General features: G+C 43.6%; 2 protein-coding genes across 2 annotated transcripts; one reads left to right on the top strand and one right to left on the bottom strand.

Moving 5' to 3' along the window:
- Window positions 1–950: 950 nt before the first annotated feature.
- atp5f1e (ATP synthase F1 subunit epsilon) lies at window positions 951–2,157 on the top strand. The gene is made up of 3 exons (XM_035741210.2): window positions 951–1,119; window positions 1,462–1,586; window positions 1,957–2,157. Coding segments are annotated over exons 1-3 (159 nt in total). The 5' UTR covers window positions 951–1,087; the 3' UTR covers window positions 1,959–2,157.
- LOC118361114 (piezo-type mechanosensitive ion channel component 2-like) lies at window positions 2,016–26,602 on the bottom strand. Its single transcript, XM_052484227.1, has 43 exons — window positions 26,375–26,602; window positions 25,794–26,172; window positions 25,399–25,580; window positions 23,837–23,985; window positions 23,153–23,320; window positions 22,677–22,718; window positions 22,325–22,357; window positions 22,057–22,181; window positions 21,694–21,866; window positions 21,334–21,510; window positions 20,984–21,130; window positions 20,516–20,716; window positions 20,098–20,302; window positions 16,720–16,821; window positions 16,323–16,488; window positions 15,898–16,141; window positions 15,614–15,710; window positions 15,301–15,460; window positions 15,046–15,135; window positions 14,857–14,939; window positions 14,556–14,621; window positions 14,136–14,248; window positions 13,917–14,037; window positions 13,751–13,822; window positions 13,478–13,644; window positions 13,116–13,315; window positions 12,734–12,895; window positions 7,733–8,005; window positions 7,304–7,562; window positions 7,017–7,205; window positions 6,728–6,929; window positions 6,450–6,582; window positions 6,019–6,166; window positions 5,701–5,915; window positions 5,437–5,595; window positions 5,168–5,315; window positions 4,748–4,936; window positions 4,547–4,639; window positions 4,288–4,457; window positions 3,921–4,037; window positions 3,619–3,698; window positions 3,189–3,417; window positions 2,016–3,034 (listed from the first exon to the last, which is right to left on the bottom strand). The coding sequence occupies exons 1-43, from the start codon at window positions 26,600–26,602 to the stop codon at window positions 2,782–2,784; spliced, it is 6,909 nt and encodes a 2,302-aa protein (XP_052340187.1). The 3' UTR covers window positions 2,016–2,781.

Genomic DNA, 26,602 nt, shown 5'->3' with positions numbered 1-26,602 from the left:
ATTGGTTGAAAAACAAGTTTTAATGACTGCAACCTAAGTGTATGTAAACTTCCGACTTCAACTGTATATATACATATTTTTCTCAGAACATTAACCGTGTGTAGGTAGATGTGGAAAGATAGATACATTATTTGCTGCAAGTTGGGGGGGAGAGTTCACACCAAGCACAGATATTAGAAGATTCTATAGTAAAGGCTGAATAGTCTACTGTTCAGCTAATAGCCCATCCTGCTACGCTTGTGAAAAACTAATAATAATACTTCCCCTTTCCACATGTTAAAGATTCCAGTTGATTAAGTGTTTTTCGCCACAATCGGCCCCAACCCCAATTAATACATTTGGGGACAGTCAATAGCGTGCTGGACTTCATGCTAGAAAACTGCTCGCTGCTTGTTTTGTTACATTATTATGCCTGTCTCAGAGCAAATAGCCTGGATTGTTACTCCCATCTTGTTCCTCACTCTCTTCCACACATCATTCAGTACACTTGTAGGGCATGCTGGCAGGATGTACTGTTTTTTTATTCTGTATATATTAATTACAAATCAGCCTTTACTTAAATCATGTTTCTCATCTATTGCATAGTTACAATGTGTAATCATTTTAAAAATTTAACTAGACAAGTCAGTTAAGAAAAAAATGTTATTTTCAGTAACAGCGGGTTAACTGCCTTGTTCAGGGGTAGAACGACTGCTTCTTACCTTGTCAGCTCAGGGATTTGATCTTGTGACCTTTCAGTTACAAGTCCAACACTAACCACTAGGCTACCTTCCACCATTGATGGGGTAGGAGTGGTAAACACTGTTGAAGTGTATAATTGTAATACATACAGTTGAAGTCGGAAGTTTGTAGTAAGTTTGTTTTTAACTGACTTGCCTAGTTAAATAAAGTTTCAATAAAAAAGGACAATCATTTAATGTAGGTAGGCCGTGAATGGAATCACACACCAGTACAGTAGGTGGCGGTATATGCACTTAAAATTTGTATGCGATCCGCCAACCAAATCCCCAAAAAGAAGACGAGTCCACGCTAATGACGTCATCGCGCACATTTCCGAGTTGTCCTTGAACGAAACATCGCTGGCAAAATGGTTGCATACTGGAGACAAGCTGGCCTTAGGTAAATGTATTGTATATTTAACACAATATTACAGTTTGCTTGTATTCTGATTGTAAGGTGATGCACTTAAATTATGTAGTTACTAAATTGCATATTTGCTTGAGAGCTCTGGTGTGATGGATATGACTATCCAGCTAGCCGGAATGCTAACACGTTCAATGAACTTGACAAGCTAGCTAACGTGTTTCCCGTGAGTTATATCGATTGTCTTAATTGGTGTGGTACCACTCTTTTTGTTATACGTATCATCGTGGTTTAAGAACACATGACAATGAATTAAGTATCATTCAGATGCTAGCCTCGGCATGTTGGATAAAGTGTGATTATCTGTGTCCTCTGCAGCTACATTCGCTTCTCTGCGATCTGCGCAAGTGCAGTGCGTGCGGCACTGAAACCCCAGTTCAAAGTCGAGGCACTGAAGGTTGCCGAGTCCAGCGTCAAAGTCTACGTACCAAAGGCTGTAGCATGTAAGTGTTGAATAGACAAATCAGAAATCACTACAGTATTGGGGATAGAATGTGGGGATGCTGGACCTCAATTCATATACCACCCACTAACCATCACACCATATTGTCTCATCTGCTCTTGCTATCACACCTGCTATTTTTTTTGTACTTACTGCAGCTGCCAAGTAAGCATGTCAAGTATTTGTCTTTACCATAGACGTAGATCACTACAGAACTGCAGATTATCAACACACCTTAATGCCCATAGCAGGACAATATCAGCTCTATATCAGATTGTCTATGGTCATTACTCTGATAATCTGTAGTTCTCAACAAATAGCTAGCTACTAGTTTCTAAGATCAGTTTAACTTGACACACTTTATCTTGCAGGATCTGAGTACGTCATCATGTAATGGAAGTTCTTCGGGACCAAGAGGATTTGTCATTGTCCCGGCCAACATATCTTTGTGATGGATGACAACGCAAGGGTTACATCTAGATTTGTCGAGAGATGGAAAACTTAACAGAATTGATTTTTCCCCTTTAATTTGTAATTAAGAAAATTAAATAAAACTCCCATCTAAAAAAGAATTGTCTGCTAGATTAACTCATGCCTTATCTGCCAATATTAACTGTGAACATGTGTAAAAGTAGGCTAAAAGCTCTGAACTTGGCCTTGTAGTTCAAATATTTTATTCATTGAATTAAATACTGAACATGAACTACAGTGTGAAATGAGAATGAATACTTTTAGATAAGCTTTTCAGTGGATTGAAACGGGGTCGTGTTCAGTGTGTAAAGTTACAGAATGTTGAGAGAGGAGCAGGTCTGTTCTACATCATGTATTTCTATCAGCTTTATACAAAACATCTATGATGTTGCAACTAAACTTAAATTAAATTGTTTAACATTTGGAACACTTCTGATTGGCCTATGGTCTTCCGTTGTAAAATCATAAGTCACTGAAAAATGCATGCATTGTGCAGGAGTACAATCAAAGTGCAACTCCAGGGGTGTATTCATTACATCTTGCAATGGAAGCTGTTTGGTTATTAAATGAAACAGGGAAGGACCTACCTGAATTTGTCCAATAGAAACTAGTTTGTTACAAAATTTGACTGAACGGTTTCTGTTGCAAAATCGGCATGATGAATACACCCCAGATAAGAACCAAAAGCCAACTCGTCCTCTTCATAACAAATGTCATCATGCTCTCTAGTCGCTCTTCTCTCTGGTAATCTTGATCATGGTCTCCGGTGAGCGATACAGGAAGATGAGCTTCTCAAACAGTGTTTCCTCCAGCTCCATCTCGCCAGTCTCTCGCACAACAAAGATGTCCGTGCAGAGCTTCAACACCCGATCCACACACGGCAGCTCCTCAAACATAATTGAGCGGGATATCCCATTGAAGAATTCCCTGACAAACTTCCCGACGACCAGCACCACAGACATGTACAGGCCCACGATTCTGCCGTAGCAAGGTGGAATCAGGTTGAAGGTTTGGAAAAGGGCAGAAAGAGACTTTATTTAGCAGTGAGAACAAAACAAGTTAAAGGGATAGTCCTCTCAAAATGTAAATGGCTCCTGGGGAAGCATTGCACAGGTTTTGTTTTTTAACCTACCCCTGTCCTGCAAGAGCATCCAGGCTGGGGGGACTGACTTTGTCGTTGAACACCACTATCTCAATCTTGTGGCAGCTGCTCTGGATGTGCCCCTGTCCAGGAGTGCATTCCTGCACTATCCACCACTGACCCCCCTCTGCACTTCCGTTGTCTTCTGCGCGTTGTAGTTTGATGGACAGGGGCAAGAAGAAGGCAAAAGTCTGCAGGTCCTCAGGCCGATCCGAGTGTTCTGCGGTGTTAGATGGGACAGGGAAGATTTGAATCAAACGAGAAGCAGAGACCATGACATTTTAAAGATCCCATAGTAATACACACATCTGCATTTGTTATGTTGATGTTCTATACCAGGGGTATTGAACTCTTACCATAAGAGGTCCAAAGTTGAGTTTGAGGGTTCTATATAGTATGATGGTTGAATAGTGTCACTAACCTACTTTCAGACGGGTGGCCATATTGGACACAGGTCCTCCGGAACCTCTGAGGAACTTGGGCAGGAGAGACTCAATTATCCTATCAGAGAGAATGAATGAGACTTGTTGAGCATATCAACACCAATATATAATAACCGTTGTGATCGTCTATTTTATAGTTGGGGTTATTCTGAATGTAATAAGTTCCTTTACATCTAGCTAGCATCTAGCTATCTAGTTATTTTATTGATGTAATGTTGACTGTGGCTGTGAATTCCAATAACATTTGATGATATAGTGAGAGTGCTGTGATGAGACTCACACAGAGTCACTGCGTGTCCCTTTGAGCATCTGAACTATCTGATCCCTCAGGGTCCGGTCCTCATACTTCACAGTGTGTTCCCCCATGGTCTCCACGTTCATCGACAGAGACGCATTCCTTGGGAGGAGGGGCACATGTGCAAACTCAGAGTGATATCACAACCACTCACTCACTGGTTACGTCTAGTTGTTTATGGCTGTATCATATGGTGTATGTTTATTTCACCAATCATACGGTCTTGGCAGTTAGACAAAGTCAAAAAAAGACAGTCCTTGAGCCTCAACGGTGTTAGACCCTATTCACGTATAACCAACCCAGAGCCCTATCCAACGCCTGTTCGTAGCTGGTCCTGCTACACTGCATGTACCTGAGTAGTACCCATCGCAGGGTGATGTAGATATGGGTGGAGTTGCTGAGTTCATGGATCATAGCGTCACGGCTGGCAGGGCTGATGCTCCACAGCAGACTGGCATCACTCTTGATCTTTGCAATGACAATGTCCTCAGCCATGTAGTTCCCAAGGAACTGCATAGCTGACTAGGAGAGAATGAGAGGTAGAGAGAGAGAGGAGTACGTCAGAGGTCCTCAAACTTGCAACTTGTTGTAGCGAGATGGAGAACACTTACTGGGTGAGTGGCATAGAGGTTGTTGAGCCGGTTGAGGCCTGCAACTGAGTATGGCACCAGGTTCTGCTCCTGGGCGCTCATTGTGAACATTGGCTGTGAGAAACACACACAGAAAACCACAGCAGCATTAACAGTTTCACAGAAGAAGAAAAAACATCACAGAAAACAGAGCGATTGTGAGCTGATGGGGCCATCGCAAACCTCATATCCTGCGATGCTGAGCTGAATAGAGAGATCTAGAGGCTGATTGGTCACTCCAGCCACTGACTTGACCAATGACATGAAGAGGAGGGGGAACCAGATAACACCGATGAGGAAGAATATGATGAAGCCACCCATTCCATACTTCACCACCATTTTCTTCTTCTGCCCTGGGATGTGTGGGTATTTCTGTACAAATTCATAATTCAACACAATTTCAAATCAGTTCAAGTTGAACACAATTATTCTTGATACAAGAATACTTAGTATACTCTATTGTTCATAGACATCAAACGAAGACAGACAAACCCCTTCAATTCTATAGTGATTCACCATCGACTATCAATCAGATATACTCTACAGAGATGAGTTGAACTGTCAACTGCTACCAGCCTATTGGCAGTTCGGCATCCCAGCTACCTTCTCCGACTCCCTCCAGCACTTGAGTATGAAGATGTTGGCATAAATGTCCTCGACACAGATCCAGCTGCCCAGGCTGAGGGTGGTGTCGGTCCAGACCCAGTCCATCACGGCACGCAGCTCTATGAGGAACGGAACCAAGCGAAACCTGAGGAGGAGACATGGACAACCCAATGCACTGGTATTATGGGATTATCTAAGACCCTTACAAGGAAGTGGAAGGCTTTTCAACTTGCCTTTGCTTATCTAACATAGAGCATCGACTGTACCCTTGAAAAAGGAATAGGTTGAGGTAGTTGTAGTTCTTGGTCAGGAAGTTTCCCAGCACACAATTTGGGTAGCCACACTTGATCTGGTAGGCGGAGAGGCCAAAGTAGATGCACTTCACAAAGTACCACAACTGTGCCACCTGGTTCATGTTGAACCTCCTAGAACACAAGAGAATGACAATGAAAAAGGTAAATAAGCAGCTCCTTTTTTAAATGTTTTATTATTGCATGTTTATTTACACAGTAGTAAACATGAACTCTGACCTCTCAGTCACCCCAGGGAGTATGAAAAACATCCAAAAGTGGATACCAAACACCAGCACCACTTGGAAGACACATTTTCCCATTAGGGTTTTGCGGAGGTACAGAGCGCGGTCCACTATCATGGTGCCAAACTGGATGAGCAGCATGACCAGGAAGGCCGATGGGACCTGGTCCTCCCCAAGAGCATCTGTGATGTCAGCACCAGCACTGTGTTTCTGTTCCGACACACAAAAAAAGAAAACAGTGAAAGAAATCCACTGGAAACAAATAGGCCTAATAACTTTCCAAATACAATATTTGACTCAAACAGGCACTTACCCCAAACGCCCAGTATCCAAATATGATGACAATGAAGTTGACCACGTCAATCAGAAACATGAGAGCGTAGACGTCACACACTGGGCTGCACTCTGGGTGAATTATGTCATAGAAGAACTGCCTGATGGGTAGGTATATATGCAGGGCACTGCGAAGACAAAAGACGACCATGGCTGAAAATATTCTTTCAGTTTTTAACCAAAAATCGGCACTTAAAGATGCATTCATGTCCAGTCAAAAGTGCTGCTGCCTGAACTTGTTTTTAAACTGCCATTTATACATTTACATGGAGATGAGCGACTGTAATTAACAGTATCAGTGCAAAATCACACCTATCCTAGGTATTCCTTGGATAGGATAAAGTAATCACATCTCAGTACAGAACACACCGACAACACATTTCAGTACATGATAGTGCACTAAATGCTCACACTTCAATGATCGCAGCTTTAGCCTCCAGCATCCTTTCTCTAATCAGCTTTTTGATGCTCTCCTTCCTGGTCAGGGGAACTTTATTGTGGTGCCTCTTCTTCTTGGAGTGGCGCTTTGTGAGCCGCATATCACCTGTAAGAATATCCCATCCACATCAAGAGACGGTCGTAGTTTCAGGTTGGGTAACGTTTCACATCTGTCACCATTTCAACTTCAGTACGCTTTCAAACAAATGAGATGTTTTCAGCACTATGCTTATGCTGCTGAATGTATGTACCGTTTGTCTCAATGGAGTTGGCTTTTCCACATCTGCAAAACAAGGACGCAGTCGAGGCCTGGAGAGGGAGGCAGGGCAGTCTTCGCTTCGGCTCATCCCCCTTTTTTTCTCCTCCACTCATCTTAATCTTCTCCGTCTTCTTCTTTAACTTCTTGAAGAAGTCCGGCATCTCCACCTCTTTGTTATCCCAAAGACCGTGGCACTATGGAGAGAAGAAGAACGTTTTGAGAAGTTGTGCTTTAGTATACCCTGTATGATGTAACACAGAAACCACCATTCCCGCCAGTACCTTCAGAATGGAGCGATGGAAGAACAGAGCCAGAATTTGTATCAAGTCAAAGAGAACATAGCCATATTTCTTCTCTACCCCAATGATGTTGGGCAGAGCAAAGGGCCGGTCTGCATTGATGCCTCGGTAGACCGAGGTGGTCCAGGGGAAAAAGCCAAACTGGAAAAAATACTTGACCACCACAATCAGCTGGAAGAGATAGGAATCATCAATCAACCCTCCATCTAACCAATCAACCAACCAGCCAATCAACATATCAATCTGTTGGGGGTGCCTGCTGTGCGTACCTCTGTGTAGATGATGGCAGTCATCCAGAAGCGCTTGGTTGGGCGAGGCACAGACAGCATGGCCCAGAGGAAGATGAGGATAGGCAGGATCAGGCTGAGCAGGGAGGCAGACACCATGTGGTTCAGGATGATCACAAAGTAGCACAGCATCTCTGACTTCGACACCATGGTGTTGTACAGGGCAAACACCAGTCTCAGGTGCCTCGGGAGAGACTGGAAAAACTTATCAGACTCTTCAATTTCATCGTCATCAAACATGCTGCAATAGAGGGCAAAAGCAGTATGTGAGTATCCTGAAGTGTAAATTGAATATGTGATACTCAACTTTAATTTACTACGAGGTAATGTGACACAACTGAATGGGTCCACTTGACTATACCACAATTGTAACCCAGAAAAACCACAAAGTCCCAATCTCCCATGACTGACTTGTTGAGCAGCAGCTCACTAGCCGTGAGGTTCCTGGTCTCACTCAGAGGCCGGGGGGAGTCTGGGAAATCGTCGCACTTCTCATCACACTCCAGATAGTCCAGGGAGATAAATCCTGAAAACATCACAGCCTTTTCCCTCTCTTCCTCTTCTTCCTCCCTCCATTCCTCCTTCTCCATTCTATACTCCTCCTCCGCTGTAGACTCCCCCTCCTTTTTACATGCATCCTCTCCTTCACGGCCCTCCTTATCAGGAACAGTATCATCATGGCTGCTGAAAAATGTAATTATAGAAAGTAATAAGACGGAGTCAAAGACACTATTAAGATAGAGTTTATAGAGGTGTATAGAGAGTGAGTAAATATGAAACAATATATACAGTAAGTCTGGTATACAGAGTAGAGAAAAACCATAAGTGCCTAAGTGAAGTCACCACTTAGATAATTCATTTGATGCCACAGTCGTAGCAATACAAGGATATTGAAAGGCAGGATCTATAGAAAGACAGGAATACTTTTGGGGGAGTTGTTGCTGTATATATTCAGAACCATATCCCTGTAATGCTTAGAGAAGATCTTATGTCAAGTGTTATTGAGGTGTTGTGGTTGCAGGTTCACTTGGCACATCTGGAGCCTATTCTTTTGGGGTGTTGCTATAGGCCACCAAGTGCTAACAATCAGTATTGAAATAATATGTGTGAAATGCTTCATAGTGTATGTGATGTAAACAGAGAGGTCTACTTTCTTGGGAACCTGAATATTGACTGGTTTTCATCCAGCTGTCTGCTCAAGAGGAAGCTTATCACTGTAACCAGTGCCTGTAATCTGGTTTAGGTTATTAATCAGTGTTTACAAACACTACAGGAACAGGATCATCCACATGTATTGATCCCAGTTTTGCTAATACTGTAGAACTTTGTTCTGAAGCTGTATCCGTACTCATTGGATGCAGTGATCACAATATAGTGGCTAAATCCTGTTAGAACTGTTAAGGCTCCATGGGTTGATGAGGAATTAAACAACTGTATGGTTGAAAGAGATGGGGCAAAAGGAGTGGCTAATAAGTCTGGCAGCACATCTGACTGGCTGACTTACAGCAAGTTGAGTAATTATGTGACTAAACTCAACAAAAAAAGAAGAAGAAACTGTATTATGAAGCCAAGATCAATGCTAAATAATGATGGGGGAACAAACTGGAGTACTTTAACTGAAATTATGGGCAGAAAGATGGCTTATTCGTCACAAAACCATTTGATGTTGCCAATTATTTGAATGATTATTTAACTGGCACCCAAGAGGCACAGCGGTCTAAGGCACTGCATCTCAGTGCTAGAGGTGCCACTACAGACCCTGGTTCGATTCCAGGCTGTATCACAACCGACCGTGATTGGGAGTCCCATAGGGCTGGAATGGGCTACAAGACCATTGCCAAGCAGCTTGGTGAGAAGGTGATAACAGTTGGTGCAATTATTCGCAAATGGAAGAAACACAAAAGAACTGTCAATCTCCCTCGGCCTGGGGCTCCATGCAAGATCTCACCTCGTGGAGTTGCAATGATCATGAGAACGGTGAGGAATCAGCCCAGAACTACACGGGAGGATCTTGTCAATGATCTCAAGGCAGCTGGGACCGTAGTCACCAAGAAAACAATTGGTAACACACTACGCCGCGAAGGACGATGGTGGCAGGTGTGCGTAATGATTAGACAACTGGCGACAAAGCGCCAGAGAGGAGGAGCAGGAGTAGACATGACACTAATGAAGTCCCTGAAACCCTTAAAGAATTGCAGTCTGTTTTGAAATGTGTGGCCAGTAATAAACTGGTCCAGAACATCTCTAAAACTTACAGCATTGTATTTGGTACAAATCATTCCCTAAGTTCTAGACCTCAGCTGAATCTGGTAATGAATGGTGTGGCTGTTGAATAAGTTGAGACGAAATGACATGGTGTTACCTTAGATTGTAAACTGTCATGGTCAAAACATATAGATTCAATGGTTGTAAAGACGGGGAGGTCTGTCCATAATAAAGAGATGGTTGTAAAGATGGGGAGGTCTGTCTGTAATAAAGAGATGGTTGTAAAGATGGGGAGGTCTGTCTGTAATAAAGAGATGGTTGTAAAGATGGGGAGGTCTGTCTGTAATAAAGAGATGGTTGTAAAGATGGGGAGGTCTGTCTGTAATAAAGAGATGGTTGTAAAGATGGGGAGGTCTGTCTGTAATAAAGAGATGGTTGTAAAGATGGGGAGGTCTGTCTGTAATAAAGAGATGGTTGTAAAGATGGGGAGGTCTGTCTGTAATAAAGAGATGGTTGTAAAGATGGGGAGGTCTGTCTGTAATAAAGAGATGGTTGTAAAGATGGGGAGGTCTGTCTGTAATAAAGAGATGGTTGTAAAGATGGGGAGGTCTGTCCATAATAAAGAGATGGTTGTAAAGATGGGTAGGTCTGTCTGTAATAAAGAGATGGTTGTAAAGATGGGGAGGTCTGTCTGTAATAAAGAGATGGTTGTAAAGATGGGGAGGTCTGTCTGTAATAAAGAGATTGTTGTAAAGATGGGGAGGTCTGTCCATAATAAAGAGATGGTTGTAAAGATGGGGAGGTCTGTCTGTAATAAAGAGATGGTTGTAAAGATGGGGAGGTCTGTCTAATAAAGAGATGGTTGTAAAGATGGGGAGGTCTGTCCATAATAAAGAGATGGTTGTAAAGACGGGGAGGTCTGTCTGTAATAAAGAGATGGTTGTAAAGATGGGGAGGTCTGTCCATAATAAAGAGATGGTTGTAAAGACGGGGAGGTCTGTCCATAATAAAGAGATGGTTGTAAAGATGGGGAGGTCTGTCTGTAATAAAGAGATGGTTGTAAAGATGGGGAGGTCTGTCCATAATAAAGAGATGGTTGTAAAGATGGGGAGGTCTGTCCGTAATAAAGAGATGGTTGTAAAGATGGGGAGGTCTGTCTGTAATAAAGAGATGGTTGTAAAGATGGGGAGGTCTGTCTGTAATAAAGAGATGGTTGTAAAGATGGGGAGGTCTGTCTGTAATAAAGAGATGGTTGTAAAGATGGGGAGGTCTGTCCATAATAAAGAGATGGTTGTAAAGATGGGGAGGTCTGTCTGTAATAAAGAGATGCTCTGCTCTTTTGGCACCCCACTCCACAAATCAAGTCCTGCAGGCTCTAGTTGTATCTTATCTTGATTATTGTCCAGTCATATGGTCAAGTGCTGTAAAGAAAGATCTAGAAAAGCTGCAGTTGGCCCAGAACAGAGTGGCACCTTTTACTCTTCATTGTATTAAAACTATGCATGCCAGTCTCTCTTGGCTCTCTTCATTGTATTAAAACTATGCATGCCATTCTCTCTTGGCTCTCTTCATTGTATTAAAACTATGCATGCTAGTCTCTCTTGGCTCTCTTCATTGTATTAAAACTATGCATGCCAGTCTCTCTTGGCTCTCTTCATTGTATTAAAACTATGCATGCTAGTCTCTCTTGGCTCTCTTCATTGTATTAAAACTATGCATGCCAGTCTCTCTTGGCTCTCTTCATTGTATTAAAACTATGCATGCCAGTCTCTCTTGGCTCTCTTCATTGTATTAAAACTATGCATGCCAGTCTCTCTTGGCTCTCTTCATTGTATTAAAACTATGCATGCCATTCTCTCTTGGCTCTCTTCATTGTATTAAAACTATGCATGCCAGTCTCTCTTGGCTCTCTTCATTGTATTAAAACTATGCATGCCAGTCTCTCTTGGCTCTCTTCATTGTATTACAACTATGCATGCCAGTCTCTCTTGGCTCTCTTCATTGTATTAAAACTATGCATGCCAGTCTCTCTTGGCTCTCTTCATTGTATTAAAACTATGCACGCCAGTCTCTCTTGGCTCTCTTCATTGTATTAAAACTATGCATGCCAGTCTCTCTTGGCTCTCTTCATTGTATTAAAACTATGCACGCCAGTCTCTCTTGGCTCTCTTCATTGTATTAAAACTATGCATGCCAGTCTCTCTTGGCTCTCTTCATTGTATTAAAACTATGCATGCCATTCTCTCTTGGCTCTCTTCATTGTATTAAAACTATGCATGCCAGTCTCTCTTGGCTCTCTTCATTGTATTAAAACTATGCATGCCAGTCTCTCTTCATTGTATTAAAACTATGCATGCCAGTCTCTCTTCATTGTATTAAAACTATGCATGCCAGTCTCTCTTGGCTCTCTTCATTGTATTACAACTATGCATGCTAGTCTCTCTTGGCTCTCTTCATTGTATTAAAACTATGCATGCCAGTCTCTCTTGGCTCTCTTCATTGTATTAAAACTATGCATGCCAGTCTCTCCTGGCTCTCTTCATTGTATTAAAACTATGCATGCCAGTCTCTCTTGGCTAAGAGTTGAGTAAAACTAACTATGTCACTTCTTGTTTTTATAAGAAACATTCATGTGTTGGAAATTGCTAGTTGTTTGCATAGTTAACTTACACACAGCACTGACACATACACTTACCCCACCAGACATGCCACCAGGGGTCTTTTCACAGTCCCCCGGGTCCAGAACAAATTCAAGGAAACATACAGTATTATACAGAGCCATGAGTGCATGTAACTCCCTTCCATCTAATATAGCGCAAGTGAACAGCAAACCTGTTTTTTTTTTTTAACAAATAAAACAACACCTCACGGCACATCGCCTCTCCCCCATGTGACCTACTTGTTGTGTGTATGTACTGACATGTATGTGTAACTGATAGATGCACACACACACACACACACACACACACACACACACACACACACACACACACACACACACACACACACACACACACACACACACACACACACACACACACACACACACACACGACATGTTAATGCTTTTAAATGTAGATCAATTGTAAATGATTTAGTCTGTAATGATTTTTTCCGTTATGTGTCGGACCACAGTAAGACTAGCCGTCGACCATTGGCGCCGGCTAATGGGGATCTTAATAAATAAAACAACAACAAAAACATCACCTTGGTGGAGGGACTTCGCTGTCAAATGAGCCAAGGTCCAGGTTGGCAGTTTTCAGTAGTTTCCGTCTGAGTTGCTCGGCGGTTGGCTGGAGTAGAGGAGGGTTATCCAGCTCATCCAGAGTGGGCTGTCGAGACCCCAGCAGGGTCTCGTCCGTCACGCAGCTAAGACATGACGACAGGGAAACATGGTGACCACCCTGGTCTTACGAGGCCATTTATAAATCCTCCATATAGGAGGTTATAATGCAGAATAACATAGTAATAGAAAATACTACTCCATCATTCATTCAAAAGTAATCCGTTCTGTATAACACATGACGTCTACGTACGGAATAGAAATGAATTCACTAATCATGACGATAGGTGTTACATCAATGCAGACCTGGACAAGCTGCTACCCCAGGAGATTTTGGAATGGGTGTGTTTCAGCTTTGAGTAACCTCGCGGTGATGAGGGTACAGGTGGTGGGGAGGAGATGGGGAGAACTATGTCATCTTGGTCTTCCAGCGAGGCCAGAGTGCTCTGCCTAGAAATCCAGTTCTCATAGAAGCGCGTCACGCTCTCCTGTGACACTTCTTTCCCCTGTCGAAGGCACAGGGGGAAAAGATACAAGTAAAAGACTATCATCACTGCAGGCAGGACATCATTAAAACAGAGTTCAATTGAGTGAAGTCAAATGGAAGTATCCCCTGCAATACACAAAAAGCATCTTGGAGAGTTAGAGTGGATGAATGTTTCACACACCTTTTTCTGTTGCTGGCCGAGAAGAGCCCTCTCAAAGCGTAGCACTTTGGTGATGTCCTGGTTATCTTTGCAGAAAGAGTTAAGGCCCTCAGTGACGTCATCCAAAAGGGACAGGATAAACACCCATAGAAACTTGAGTGAGTAGATGATCCTCTGAAATAGGTTATCTGTGAGAGAGGAGGGAGTCGTTAGAAACCTATCAAGTTAGAAGCATTGCAAGGACTTAGTTAGTCTACTGTATATCCATGAAGGGTCTGGAGGTGGAATGTTTACCTTTCTCCTCCTCTTCATCGCTCTCTTCCACCTCCAACTCGTCCAACTCGTGAGACTCGGCTCTCTCAATGCCTTGGATCAGACAACGACACAAAATAATACACTATTATTTTGTCTCTATGACAACATTATGCAAACAGCCCCATGCAAACGAGCCCCTCTTTACCTTGCTGTCTTTGCAGCTCTCTCTTTGCCCTCCTCTTCTCCTCATTTTTCATCTTGTTTTCTTCTTTTTTGTGCAAATCCAGGGCTGCTTTGGAGCTTGTGGCCCATGCCTCATAGGCTATCTGTGGAGAAAGGAGGCACACAGTTTGACATCACATTCAAAAACATCCACACATACTATTTTTACTAGTCTTTATAGTTTGTCTTTTATGGCCCTCGCCTGAAAAGAAGATTTCTTCTTTAGTGGAGCCTCTTCCTCTTTCTTTTCCTGGACTTCCTCCTCTTCCTCTTCACTGTCACTCTCAAAAAGATGGTAGCCACAGTTGTTCTCAACTGAGGGGAAACGACAGAAGTGGCAGACGACAAAGACAAACTCCTACATATACATCCTACTTTATACTGTTGCAGTATATAAATGGTTTTGATTTACTTGAATCAAAAAGTGAGTATTTATAATGAGATGAAATGAAACCATATCCCATTATATACACACACGAGGATTCAGCACCCGATCTAATAAGGTGGAATCAAGCACGTTGTTTATCTTTTCAAGCCATATCCATCCCATTTCCCCATTCAAGGTTTTTTTCTGCAACTGACAAAATCGGATTCATGTTAGTTCGATTTATGGAACACTTACCGCCAGGCCGAGAGACCCATGGTTTCCACCATTTCCCCTGATCGTTCCCAGCCTTCTCACTCTCACCTGGAAAACATGTTCACCCATTCATCCTGACATCATAAATGTATCCATTCGTTCAGTGAGAATGACAAGAATAATGATCATGACGAGTTGAGTCTCCCACCACCTTAAAATGGATGTAAAGCACCAACTCTAGTAGGGGGAAATACAAAGATCCGGTCAAAGAGTATATGTTTAAGAACTGACCCTCCGTCAGTGGTTAAGGACAACTTCCACTAGCTAGCCCCATGAGGCTCACCCTTTGGCACTATATCAGCAGGGGGCGTTGCTGCGTCTCCCTGGTTAGGCTTACTCTTATGTTTGGATTTGATCTTCTCCATCCTAGAGGAAGGAATCAACACAGTGAATTCAAACAATGCAACAATAGCAAACCCATTAGACTGAAAACTAAATGAGAACAAACAAACTGCTGTGGAATAAGTCTTACTGCTTCTTCAGCGTCGCCACAGACTTCCTCTCCATCTCCAATCTGGCAGCAACCAGTTTCTTCACCTTGGCTTCAAAGAGCTCAGCACCCCTTGAAATATGAGAGACAAACAACCTATGAAGTCCTACTTTCAGTTGGTACCATTCCATAGATAAACATGACTATTTCCAATAGTACCAAAGTATTCTAAAAACATCTAAAATCATTGATCGGGAAGTGGTCAGTAACTAAATGATGATGATTGTTATTATTAACCTGGAGGCCAGTATCTTGGATGCCCTGAGGTCAGACACCACATACAGGAAATAGTAGCTGAGGAAAACCCTTCTCTGAGCCAAGAGCACGGTGAAGCAGATTGCATCCCACACAATGCCCGCCTCCCCCTCCGGCAGCTCACACTCATCATCAGGAGCAGCTGGGAACACACACACATATATATACACAACTGAGAAGATGCGCGCGCACGCGCACGCACGCACACACACACACACACACACACACACACACACACACACACACACACACACACACACAGAGTGTGTTGATCGGTATTATCAGTCACACTTACAGACATCATAGCCTTTGACTGTACAGACCATGCTGAAGGCCTGAATGAGCCAGCAGCCATTCTTCAACAGGCTGTCCAGATAAGCACACGAGCCAAGCTGTGGACACACATACAGCAAGACAGATAGCACAGAGGAGAGAGAAGACTGGACTTGAGACAGTGAGTTTGTGAAGTTTGTGAAGCACTAACACAGAACAGGCAGTTAGCACTGACGAGTGATTAAAATCGACTGGGTTATTAGCATAGGCTATCCTAGGCAATTAATAATTAGTTAGCTAACGTACCGATAGCAGGTTCTTCATGCCAATGACGAAGCAAGTGTATCCGATGAGGCAGTCCCAGAGCCTGAGGATGTATCGTACGGGCTTCATTAGCAGGCTTCCTCCAAACAGCATGAAGTAGAAGCAGGCTACCAGGTAGCCTAGGCAGAAGATGTTGATGCGGGTGGTGCCCGTGATGAAGATGAGGCACAGCACTAGCCAGAAGAAGTAGCTGAACACAAACACTTTGGCGATGTCCAGGTAGGACCTGAGGTAAGGAGAGACACATACATATCCATATAACCATATGAGTAGGTCCAAGATTTTTTTTCCAGACCATGGGAAAAAAACCCTAGTTGAAAATTCAAAGTTTTCCTAATCAGGCCACGTTTCACGAAAACGACAAAGCAGTTGTCTAAAGCGCACGCTAGCGAAGAGATCCCTCTGACCTGCATTGGAGGAAGTTGTTGACGGGAATGTACTGGTTGAAGGAACGCGGGTCCAGGCTGCGGCTGATCTCCACGTTCTCCCCTGCCATGAGGCGCACAGCAGCCCGGTTCTCCTCCTCAAACACCTGCCACTGCAGCGTGGAGCACAGCAGCAGGAGGTGGTCGTCTGGACACACAGCAAAACAAAATGGCTGCCTTGTTCACTTATGCAGGAGATACAGATTGATGGTGTATGAAGGGATTTACAGTATACACTATATATAGTAGACAATGGCCTGAATCCTTGAGATATGCATGTAACTCATACTTCCACGTAAGTCAAGAATGAATGCCAATGTGAGATTTCCCCACAATTTGTGAATTTGGAAATGGCTGGGATGAACATCAAGAGACTCACAGAGGATGAAGGAAGGGGAGGGACGCATGGCAAAGTCAGGCAGGTAAAGCCACTTGATGAGGTTGGAGGTCAAAGCCTGACTGGAGGTCCTCCATGGATAATCTGACAGAGAGAAGAGAAGATTGAGAAGTTACGCTGGACAAAAATATAAACGCAACATGTAAAGTGTTGGTCCAATGTTTCATGAGATGAAATAAAAGATCACAGAAATGTTCCATAAGCACAAAAAGCTTATTTCTCTAAAATGTTGGGCACACATTTATTTGCATCCCTGTTAGTGAGCATTTCTCTTTTGCCAAGATAATCCATCCACCTGACAGATGTGGCATATCAAGATGCTGATTAAACGGCAGGATCATTACACAGGTTCACTTTGTACTTGGGAAAATAAAAGGCCACTAAAATGTGCAGTTTTGTCATACGACACAATGCCACAAATGTCTCAAGCTTTGAGGGTGCGGGCAATTGGCATGCTGACTGCAGGAATGTCCACCAGAGCTGTTGACAGATAATTAGCCGCCTCCAATGTCGTTTTACAGAATTTGGTAGTCGGCCTCACAACCACAGACAGCGTCGTGTATGGCATTGTGTGGGCAAGCAGTTTGCTGATGTCAACTTTGTGAACAGAGTGCCCCATGGTGACTGTGGGATTATGATACGGGCAGGCATAAACTTCGGACAACAAACACAATTGCATTTTATCGATGGCAATTTGAATGCCCCATGGTGACGAGTTCCTGAGGCTCATTGTTGGGCCATTCATCCACCGCCATCACCTCGTGTTTCAACATAATAATTTATGGCCCCATGTGACCTATACACAATTCCTGGAAGCTGAAAATGTCCCAGTTCTATCATGGCCTGCATACTCACCTGACATGTCACCCATTGATCATGTTTGGGATGCTCTGGATCGATGTGTACAACAGCATGTTTCAGTTCAAGCCAATATCCAGCAACTTCGCACAGCCATGGAAGAAGAGTGGTACAACATTCCACAGGCCACAGTCAACAGCCTGATCAACTCAATGTGAAGGAGATGAGGCAAATGGTGGTCACACCAGATACTGACTGGTTTTCTGATTCACACCCCTACCTTTTTTTGAAGGTATCTGTGACCGACAGATGCATGTATGTATTGCCAGTCATGTGAAATCCATAGATTAGGGCCTAATGAATTTATTTAAATTGACTAATTTCGTTATATGAACTATAACTTATTAAAATCTTTGAAATTGTTGCATTTTGCGTTAATATTTATGTTCCATTAGGAGTTTCAGAGTAGGAATGCTGATCTAGGATAAGTTTAGTATTTTAGATCATAATTAATAATATTGTATGCACAGATCCTAGATCAACACTCCTACCCTAAGTCACTTTGTAGATACTGGCCACAAAAGTTACTCTGGTTTAAGGCCTATGTAATATGCAATCATGTGTGAGAGAAAAATTGCAAGATTATGTTATAATACTTTATTGCATCAAATGGTTGTTTTATGCAACAGAATAGAGGGTTCTTATTACTCTATTGTGACTGTGTGAACTGAAAGTGGACCTCCGTGAGATAACACTGACAGGAGATTTACGATGTATTTGGGGATACCGCATTCCAGAGCATGAGTTAATGTTTCTGTTCTATATGGTACCAGGGAGAGATGACCCCTGGGCCAGACCTTGGCCTCTACACAATGAGATACTGTCTGCTGTGAATGATTAGTATCTTTCACACAAATCTTAACCCTGTGACACATTCCATACATCTGTTGTTTGTCATGAACATCCAGGAGGATGGACTTTGCTATAAAATGCTGTGGCTCAAATCCGCTCGTTGAGTTCTCAGTGATCACCTCCAGGGGTGATTACCAACCAGCTCCATTACTGCAGTAATTAAATAATAAAGTAAGATTGTTTTGGAAAAAAAATCTAAAAGTCTCTCCTTTTGATTACAATAATTCCACCACACGTGTCACTCAAATCCTAATCACACTTTAACTATGGTGAAGAAGATGGTTCCCACTAAGCGTTTACCGTCAGGTGATGTCATTTGGATGTCTTTTTTTGCTCCTATTTGGACCAGTTGGTCTTTTTTAGGTATTTTTTTGGTGCGGCCTGGACCGGCCTTGATTTAAACGTCTACTGACGTTGATTTTTGGTCCAGTCCGGACCGGATCAAATCTGAACCAATCATGAATGTCTATATTTGGTACCGATTTGGTCCAGACTGGCCTTGATTTGGCCCAAATATAGACATTTTTGATTGATCCACTAGGGTGCGTGCTCTTTACTCCATGACCAGGGTTTGTTATTCGCTACATTGGTGTCAGAAATGGGATGGCAGCCATGACCGTGAAACATCATGCCTGGTAGCCTAAGCATTATAGTGGAATCTCCTTCAACTAGGCCAGAATTCCATTGATCTTGCTATTAAGTACTGTAGTGAACGGGTATAGGCCTACACTTTCCATTAAGCAATTACCAACGCTAATTACTAACGTCTAACGTCTTTCTTTTTGGTCATGTCTGGACTGACCTTTATTTGGCACAAATATAGACGTCTAGGTTTGGTTCAGATTTGGTCCGGTCTGGACCGGCCTTGATTTCAACGTCCGCATACGTCTGGACCAGACCAAATCTGAACCAATCACAGACATCTATGTTTCAGAAGTTAGGACAGGACAGTATGGTAGAGCACAGCAGAGTACATTACAGTACACAGCCCAGTAAAGAAAAGTAGAGTACAATACAGTATAGCACAGTAAAGTATAGTGTGTGAAAACCTTGTGAAGACTTACAGAAAACGTTTGACCTCTGTCATTGCCAACAGGGTATATAACAAAGTATTGAGATCAACTTTTGTTATTGACCAAATACTTATTTTGTCACCATAATTTTCAAATAAATTCATTAAAAATCCTACAATGTGATTTTCTGGATTTTTTTTCTCATTTTGTCTGTCATAGTTGAAGTGTACCTATGATGAAAATTACAGGCCTCTCTCATCTTTTTAAGTGGGTGAACATGCAGAATTGGTGGCTGACTAAATACTTTTTTGCCCCACTGTAATTGTGATATAATGCGTACGTCTTTGAGAATGTATGTGCAGTTGAAATTTGTCCATAGAATCAATGACCGGAAATACAGATTTTCAACGTCTGTAATTTATATTTTCAACGTCTGTAATTTATATTTTCAACGTCCCCATTAGATGTCTCTTTGACATCCGTAAAATACTTATTTTCGATGTCCTGAAAATACGTATTTTCGATGTACATATTTTCAACGTCCGGAAAAATACATGTTCTAACCTTCCTTCAACATCTGAAATGCATGTGATGTCAGCGTCATTTTGCCAGCGTCATTTAGCATGTCTCTCCTTACCGACACAGAGAGCGGGAGGGATGCCGATACAGAGCAGGTACTGCAGCACCATGAGTCCTGCAGTGAAGCAGCAGTACTTAGGCCACACCTCCCCCATGGCCTTCCTGCGTCGTCGTGACAGAACGGCCATCAGGGCACAGGCGTGCAGCAGCGAGTAGAAATCCATCCGCTGGCCAATCACATTCACCGCCACCACAAAGCACACCTGGGGGACAGGAGGACCATCTCAAAGAGCTATACAACCACCGTGATGACACTACAAAAATTAAAACATATAGATTAACAGCAAAGACGACTATAGATAACTTCAGAAGCCGCATTTCAAATTAAAACACTGCAAAGGTCATACAAATCTCAAATGGAAGTCAACCTTAAAAGAGGCTATTGAGGCCCCAAGAATCGGTTGGAGCTACTCTACCTCCAGGCCAAACTTGTAGAAGAAGTAGTTGACAAAGTACTTGATGCAGGGCAGGATGCCATGGTCCAGGTGCTGGCGTGTGATGCCCTGGAAGATAATGCTGAAGGTGGGGACCTTGAGGTTGTTGTGAAGGCGGTAGTAGAGCTGGTGTCGAGAGACCGTCACCTCAAACACCAGCAGCCCCAGCACCGTCAGGTGGTTCTGACATCAAAGAAAAACACAACCGAAGAACACTCAGACCACAGAACTATAGAACCACAGATCAATGAAGCTACCTTGCTAATAATAGAGAGGATATTCATTTACATGTGCCGTATTTACCGATATGCATTAATCTGTTATTAATATGCATATATCTCAAAATCTCTCTTTCAATTCATTTCATGGTTATACAGTGCATGGCAGGATTGACAAATTACGTCGATATTACTGAATAACCACGGACACAGAGTAAGAAGCTGGTCTTACGCTGAGACAGGGCAGGATCCTGTCTTCACACTTGCGCAGGGCTCCACACCATATGGCTGGGTCAACAGGCTTCACATACAGCACAGACCTCCTCAGCAGCTCTGCCATGTTCCCCTCCAGCCCTGTCCCGTTAGCTGACACCAGGCTCTGACACACAGAGACACATACTACTGTAAACGTAGATAGTCACACGTACGCAAGCATTGCACACGCACACACAGTCCATTGTATCTACACGACGACATAATCCCCTTGGGAGCCAACCATGACTGAGTATATATTGCTGTGCCTGTGGAATAATTAGTGAATATTTGGTCAGTGTTTCGCATGCTAGTGGTAAGTGAACTCACAGCGGTGCAGTTGGAGGAGTACTCCAGAGGTTTGATGACCTTGAGCTGGTACAGCATCTTACACACCACCATGACACAGGCCCAGACCGAGGACACACTGGAGGCGATGGGGCGGAGCCGGGGGAAGGGCAGGGCGAAGGTCCACAGAACCAGGAACATGAAGTTCATCAGGGACACCTTGGGCACAAAGAAAAAAGAAAGAAAACAAATGTTTTGTGCAGACGCCCTACACTGCATAACATATTAGGTGGTGAAAATCAGGGCAGTGTAAATGCAGTAAATACAATATAGAAGGTACTATAAATGGGGTCACGGTACAATGAGAATGTGGAGTTCAAGGGTCACATAAAGACATCTGACCTCTTGTAGGGACACCCAGATGATGCCAGTGGAAACAATCTTGAGGCTGTGAACCTCCAGCAGCCTCCAGCCCATCTCCTGAGCCCGCTGGAAGAGAGCCAGAGCCTGGAACAGCAGTAGGCTGGCCCGGTCCACGATCAACCCCCACTGGGTCAGACGCTCCTCTGGGGGAACTGACAGACACAAAAAGGACATCAGACTCAAGGTCAGATATAAGGTCAGATATGAGATCTGAAATGCTGTGCTAGATTTCCCAGACTTTTGTTTATGTGGCGTGTTTGCTTGTACTGTCGTTGTGCTGTTAAAATGTACTGTTCGTACAGTAAATTAGAATCGGAATCTCAGCGTCTATTTGGCACACACCTGTTCCCCCCTGCTCCTCCTCGGGTTTCTCTGATGAGGCAGACAGTCCATCATTCTCCAACGTGTCCTGACTCCCCACACGTTCCGACTCCCCACTCGTCTGCTCGCTCTGCTCCTTCGCCATCCTAGCAGAGAGAGGGTAGGCAAGTCCATCGTGGATGTAATCATTTTAATACATTATACGGTATGACAACATGATATATATATGTGATGCAATACATGGTCTGTTTTCATCCACGTAGAGGAAGAAAGTGTTTGAAGAACGTACCGTTTCTGTAACTTTTCAACGTTTTCTTTCATTCTGAGGAAAAACAAACACCAATTAAACACTGCACTTACAGTGGTAGAAATCCATTCCATGAAATGATCTGAAAAAGACGTATTTTAAATGACTCCGAATTCATGACGGACGGATGGAATGAAATGATATATGTGCACGCTCAAAGGGTGCCGCTTTCGCCGTATAACGGCGCCGACGTGTTATCTATCATACCATGAGAGGAACCTATTTTTACACTCCTTGCTTTTGCCTAACTACGGTTGTTTAAAAGATGACTCAAACTCTGAGCAATCCACTGTGTGAAGCATGCCGCCCACAGAGACAAAAATACAGCTCTTACATGTCAGCTATCACATTGACGGAGTTCCTCAGCTCCTCCTCTCTGGGTGAAGAGATGGACAGAACAGATGAGACACAACAACATAGAGGAGATGGGTGGAGAATGACAGACAGCTTGTTTCCCCCCCCCCAAAAAGGAAAGAACACCCCAGCAAGTATTACACCATTTTTTTGGGACCAATCAGATCAATATGTTCAATATCTCTCTGCAGCACAGGAGGTTGGTGGCGACTTAATTGGGGAGGACGGGCTCGTGTTAATGGCTGGAGCGGTTTGATACCGTTCCAGACATTACTATGAGCAGTCCTCCCCTCAGCAGCCTCCACCTCCATTGTACATATTTTTTTTTATTAAGAAAATGTATGTCTCTAAAAATACCAGTTGACACAAGAGAAACACTTCAATTGACTAATATTTCCCTCCTCCCTGATATAAAGCACATTATCCCAGTGGTTGCGATCAGGTAAGCTGTCCCACCTGGTTGGTCCGTGGTGGACAGGTACGTTGTCCAGGTTGGTGAGATCCAGGAAGTCCTGGTTGAAGTAGTGTAGCTGCAGGATGCAGGCCAATAGGAAGGCTGCAGGGAGGAGGATCCGAGCAGACAGCTCCACAGTATCATATTGCTCCAACCCGAGATCACGCAGACTAGAGGACAGAGCGGGACAGGGACAGCACTGAGCGAACAGATGTAGGATCTTCATTTTGAGCCAGTTTGCTACAGCAGCAAATATGAATTATTATGTGGATTATGTGGACACTTTTTGGTAGGGGTTGATACATTTTTCTTCAAAGTCAAGTCTGACAAACTTAAAAGAATCCTTTTTAAAACTGAAATACACCACAAGTTTGCATTTCCTGCCGTGCAGGAAAAATCGCAGCAACAAAATAGTGATAAAATTAAGATCCTACTACATCTGTATAAAAATAACTCAGTCACAGAATGCAAAGACACTGTGAATCGCAAATGTTCCTTAGCCATGGACCATCAGGGAGAATTCTAGACATAGGGTACAATATATGAGTAATTCTGCGCCAATGAATGAATCAATCAATCAATTAACAATGTAGTACATCAAAGTCTTGGGATGACTACAACAATATGGAGGTATAAGCAGTGTTGTGAATGTACAGGGTTGCCACAGTGCCACTATGCCCACTCACCCTTCCTCAGACATGCCCATGATCTGTCTGAACAGGCCAGAGACAGTCTTGAACTGGTACATGTAGATGGCAATCAGGACCACCATAGAGTAGCCCACCACCACCGCCCAGAAGTACTTCAGCACTCGCCTCCACACGTCACAACGGATCTGAGGAATGGTAACATAGATCCCATGATGCTAATCAGGTCAAATCACTATGAAATTTGTCTAGTTACCGAGGGAAATCACAGGGTTAGATTGATCTTTATAAAATAACTTATTTTACTGTTAATATTGCTCCCCAGGATGTTTTGTAATCAAAGGTGGCCATAGCGAGCAATATTAACAGTAAAATATGTTACAAATTTCATATGACAACAGGCGACCACAAAACAAGTTGCCTTTTCACAACCATCTATTTTTATTTAACCTTTATTTAGGTCAGTTAAGAACCAATTCTGATTTACAATGACAGCCTACACCGGCCGAACCCGGACACAATTGTGCGCCGCCCAACCACAGCCGGTCGTGACACAGCCTGGATTCGAACCAGGGTCTCTGTGGTGACGCCTCAAGCACTGAGATGCAGTGCCTTAGACCGCTGCGCCACTCGGGAGCCCATCTATCATCAGTGTCTTGAAATGTTCATTTCAAATTCAACATTTGTTTACGTAAGAACACCTACGTCTTTTACTCAATTGCTGTTTATTTCCCCTCAGTCAGACAGTGTGTGAAACAGCGGTGCTGCTGGCACTGATAAACGTCAGGTTCATATTGGCTTTCTGACAGTGTGCGTGCTGTGAGGTCGTAGCTCGGCCATTAGGTAAGTGGTCAGCGCTGAAAGGTCAGCGGAAATACCAGACGGGGAGGGAAACCAGGAAAATGGCCGCGGAAATGTTTTGTGTCTGTGTTCACGAGGTCGGATCAATATTCATAACGGAAGCTCTATTGATAAGAGTTTAGAGCCTTTGGCTGTTGTTGAGGTCTTGGCCGTAAGGCCGGGCGGTAAATGTGTCATACCGATAGTGAGGTCAGTGATAAGATAGTTGCATAGTCAGAGTCGGATTAATCTTTCGGGGTAAACCCACTAATATAGCTATCGAACGAAACTATTCCACAGCCACTATGATTGTTTGTTTGACACAATCGTATCTTTCACAGAGTACATTTGTTTCTCGCTCCCTTCCCTTCTGAAAAACATCCGACTGTTTATAGCGTCTCGTATGTGTGATTTACCATGTGATTTACCATGTGATTTACCATGTGATTTACCGCGCACACTTTTATCCAGAGCGACATACAGGAGCAACTGGGGTTAAGTTCCTTGCTCAAGGGCACAACGACGGATGTATCACCTGTCGGCTCGGGGATTCGACCTTTCGGTTACGGGCCCAACGCTCTTAACTGCTAGCCTACCGGCCACCCTGAGATGTGTGCAATCTGGAGGAGTTCAGTAATATCCGTTGTTCCCTGGAACATGGACAGTAAAGTTGTACTGTACATTGTATATCATGTGCAGCATACACATCACCACTGACATACACCACAACGCTCTCTAGGAGTCATATATATGAGGCCCACCTGGTAGAGGACGACACAGAAGAGGAACAGCACGATGTAGAGGATCTTGTAGACCATCACCTTCCCGGAGAAGCTGACCACAAAGAACATGGAGCAGCAGAACAGGATCCAGTACTTCACCAGGTTTCCTTTGACCGCTGAACCCAGCATCTCCATTATGGGAGAGGTTTCACCTTCATCCGCTGAGGGAGAGGAGGAGCACAATGTAGAACATGTCACCGTACCTGGGCCAAGGTTCAAACACCTATGAGTTAGAGAGCACTGTTAAGTGAAGCTTGTTATAAACACCTAGGAATAATATCACATCCATTTCTAATGCATCGTAACTGAATTCGAGAACGTGACGTTATCAATGTAAAGCCATAAAGGGTGCATATAAAGAGAGGAGTCCATACGTGGGAGTACTTTCACTTCTTCCAGAGACTCGTCAGACTCCTTGAGATCCTGCTCTTCCTGTTTCTCCTTCTGTTGTTGCCGGAACAGCAGCCAAAAGCTGAAGGTGTACAACACTTTGCCTCCCAGGTGGATGCAGGGTGCTGGGTAGATAGCCATGTCAAAGTCCACCAGCATGGCATGTGGCAGGCCAGGGTACAGCTCATCCCGCCGCAGCCTCAGGCCGCTCAGGAAGGCGAGCAGCAACAGCAAGGTGCCGTACACCGCCAGGAAGGGAGCGCTCATCATGGCGTAGCGCCGGCGGTCACGCATCATCCAGATCACACACGACCACACCAGCAGGACGAACGTCAGCCAGCTGTTATAGGTGATGCTCCACACCTGAGTGGTTGAAGGAACACAGGAGGCATGCCACACATCTTATAGTCATACCCATGTTCATGTTTAAAGATTGCAAGGTAATGTGAAGGTAACGTAGCTCTATTCAGTTAGACTTTTGAAGGAATTGTTTTCAGAGTTAATTGTTGAATGACTAATGTCTACACCAAAACTTTAATAGCGTTGTGGAAAGGAAGTGGTTTACCATCATGATGATGAGTGCGCTGATGTAGCTGTGCTTCATGATGAACAGGCCAAACACAGCCAGTCCACTGGGGCCATTCTCTTCCTCGCTCATAGACACCTCACTCATCCCCTCCCTCATAGACACCTCACTCATCGCCTCCCTCATAGACACCTCACTCATCCCCTCCCTCATAGACACCTCACTCTTCACCTCCCTCATAGACACCTCACTCCTCCCCTCCCTCAT

This window comes from Oncorhynchus keta, chromosome 28 (genome assembly GCF_023373465.1).
Source record: "Oncorhynchus keta strain PuntledgeMale-10-30-2019 chromosome 28, Oket_V2, whole genome shotgun sequence".
Taxonomy (NCBI): Eukaryota; Metazoa; Chordata; class Actinopteri; order Salmoniformes; family Salmonidae; genus Oncorhynchus; species Oncorhynchus keta.
Note: the sequence above shows the minus strand (reverse complement) of the source record. Positions and strands in the feature narration are given on the sequence as shown.

What these genes read in the sequence shown, in the direction of transcription:
- atp5f1e (XM_035741210.2), top strand. Translation starts at nt 1,088, where the DNA reads ATGGTTGCATACTGGAGACAAGCTGGCCTTAG. An exon ending in TGGAGACAAGCTGGCCTTAG is followed by an intron (nt 1,120 to 1,461) that starts GTAAATGTATTG and finishes TGTCCTCTGCAG; the next exon opens with CTACATTCGCTTCTCTGCGA.
- LOC118361114 (XM_052484227.1), bottom strand. Translation starts at nt 26,602, where the DNA reads ATGAGGGAGGGGAGGAGTGAGGTGTCTATGAGGGAGGTGAAGAGTGAG. An exon ending in AGAAGAAATCTTCTTTTCAG is followed by an intron (nt 14,038 to 14,135) that starts GCGAGGGCCATA and finishes CTTTCTCCACAG; the next exon opens with ATAGCCTATGAGGCATGGGC. An exon ending in TGGGGTAGCAGCTTGTCCAG is followed by an intron (nt 12,896 to 13,115) that starts GTCTGCATTGAT and finishes GTCATGTCTTAG; the next exon opens with CTGCGTGACGGACGAGACCC.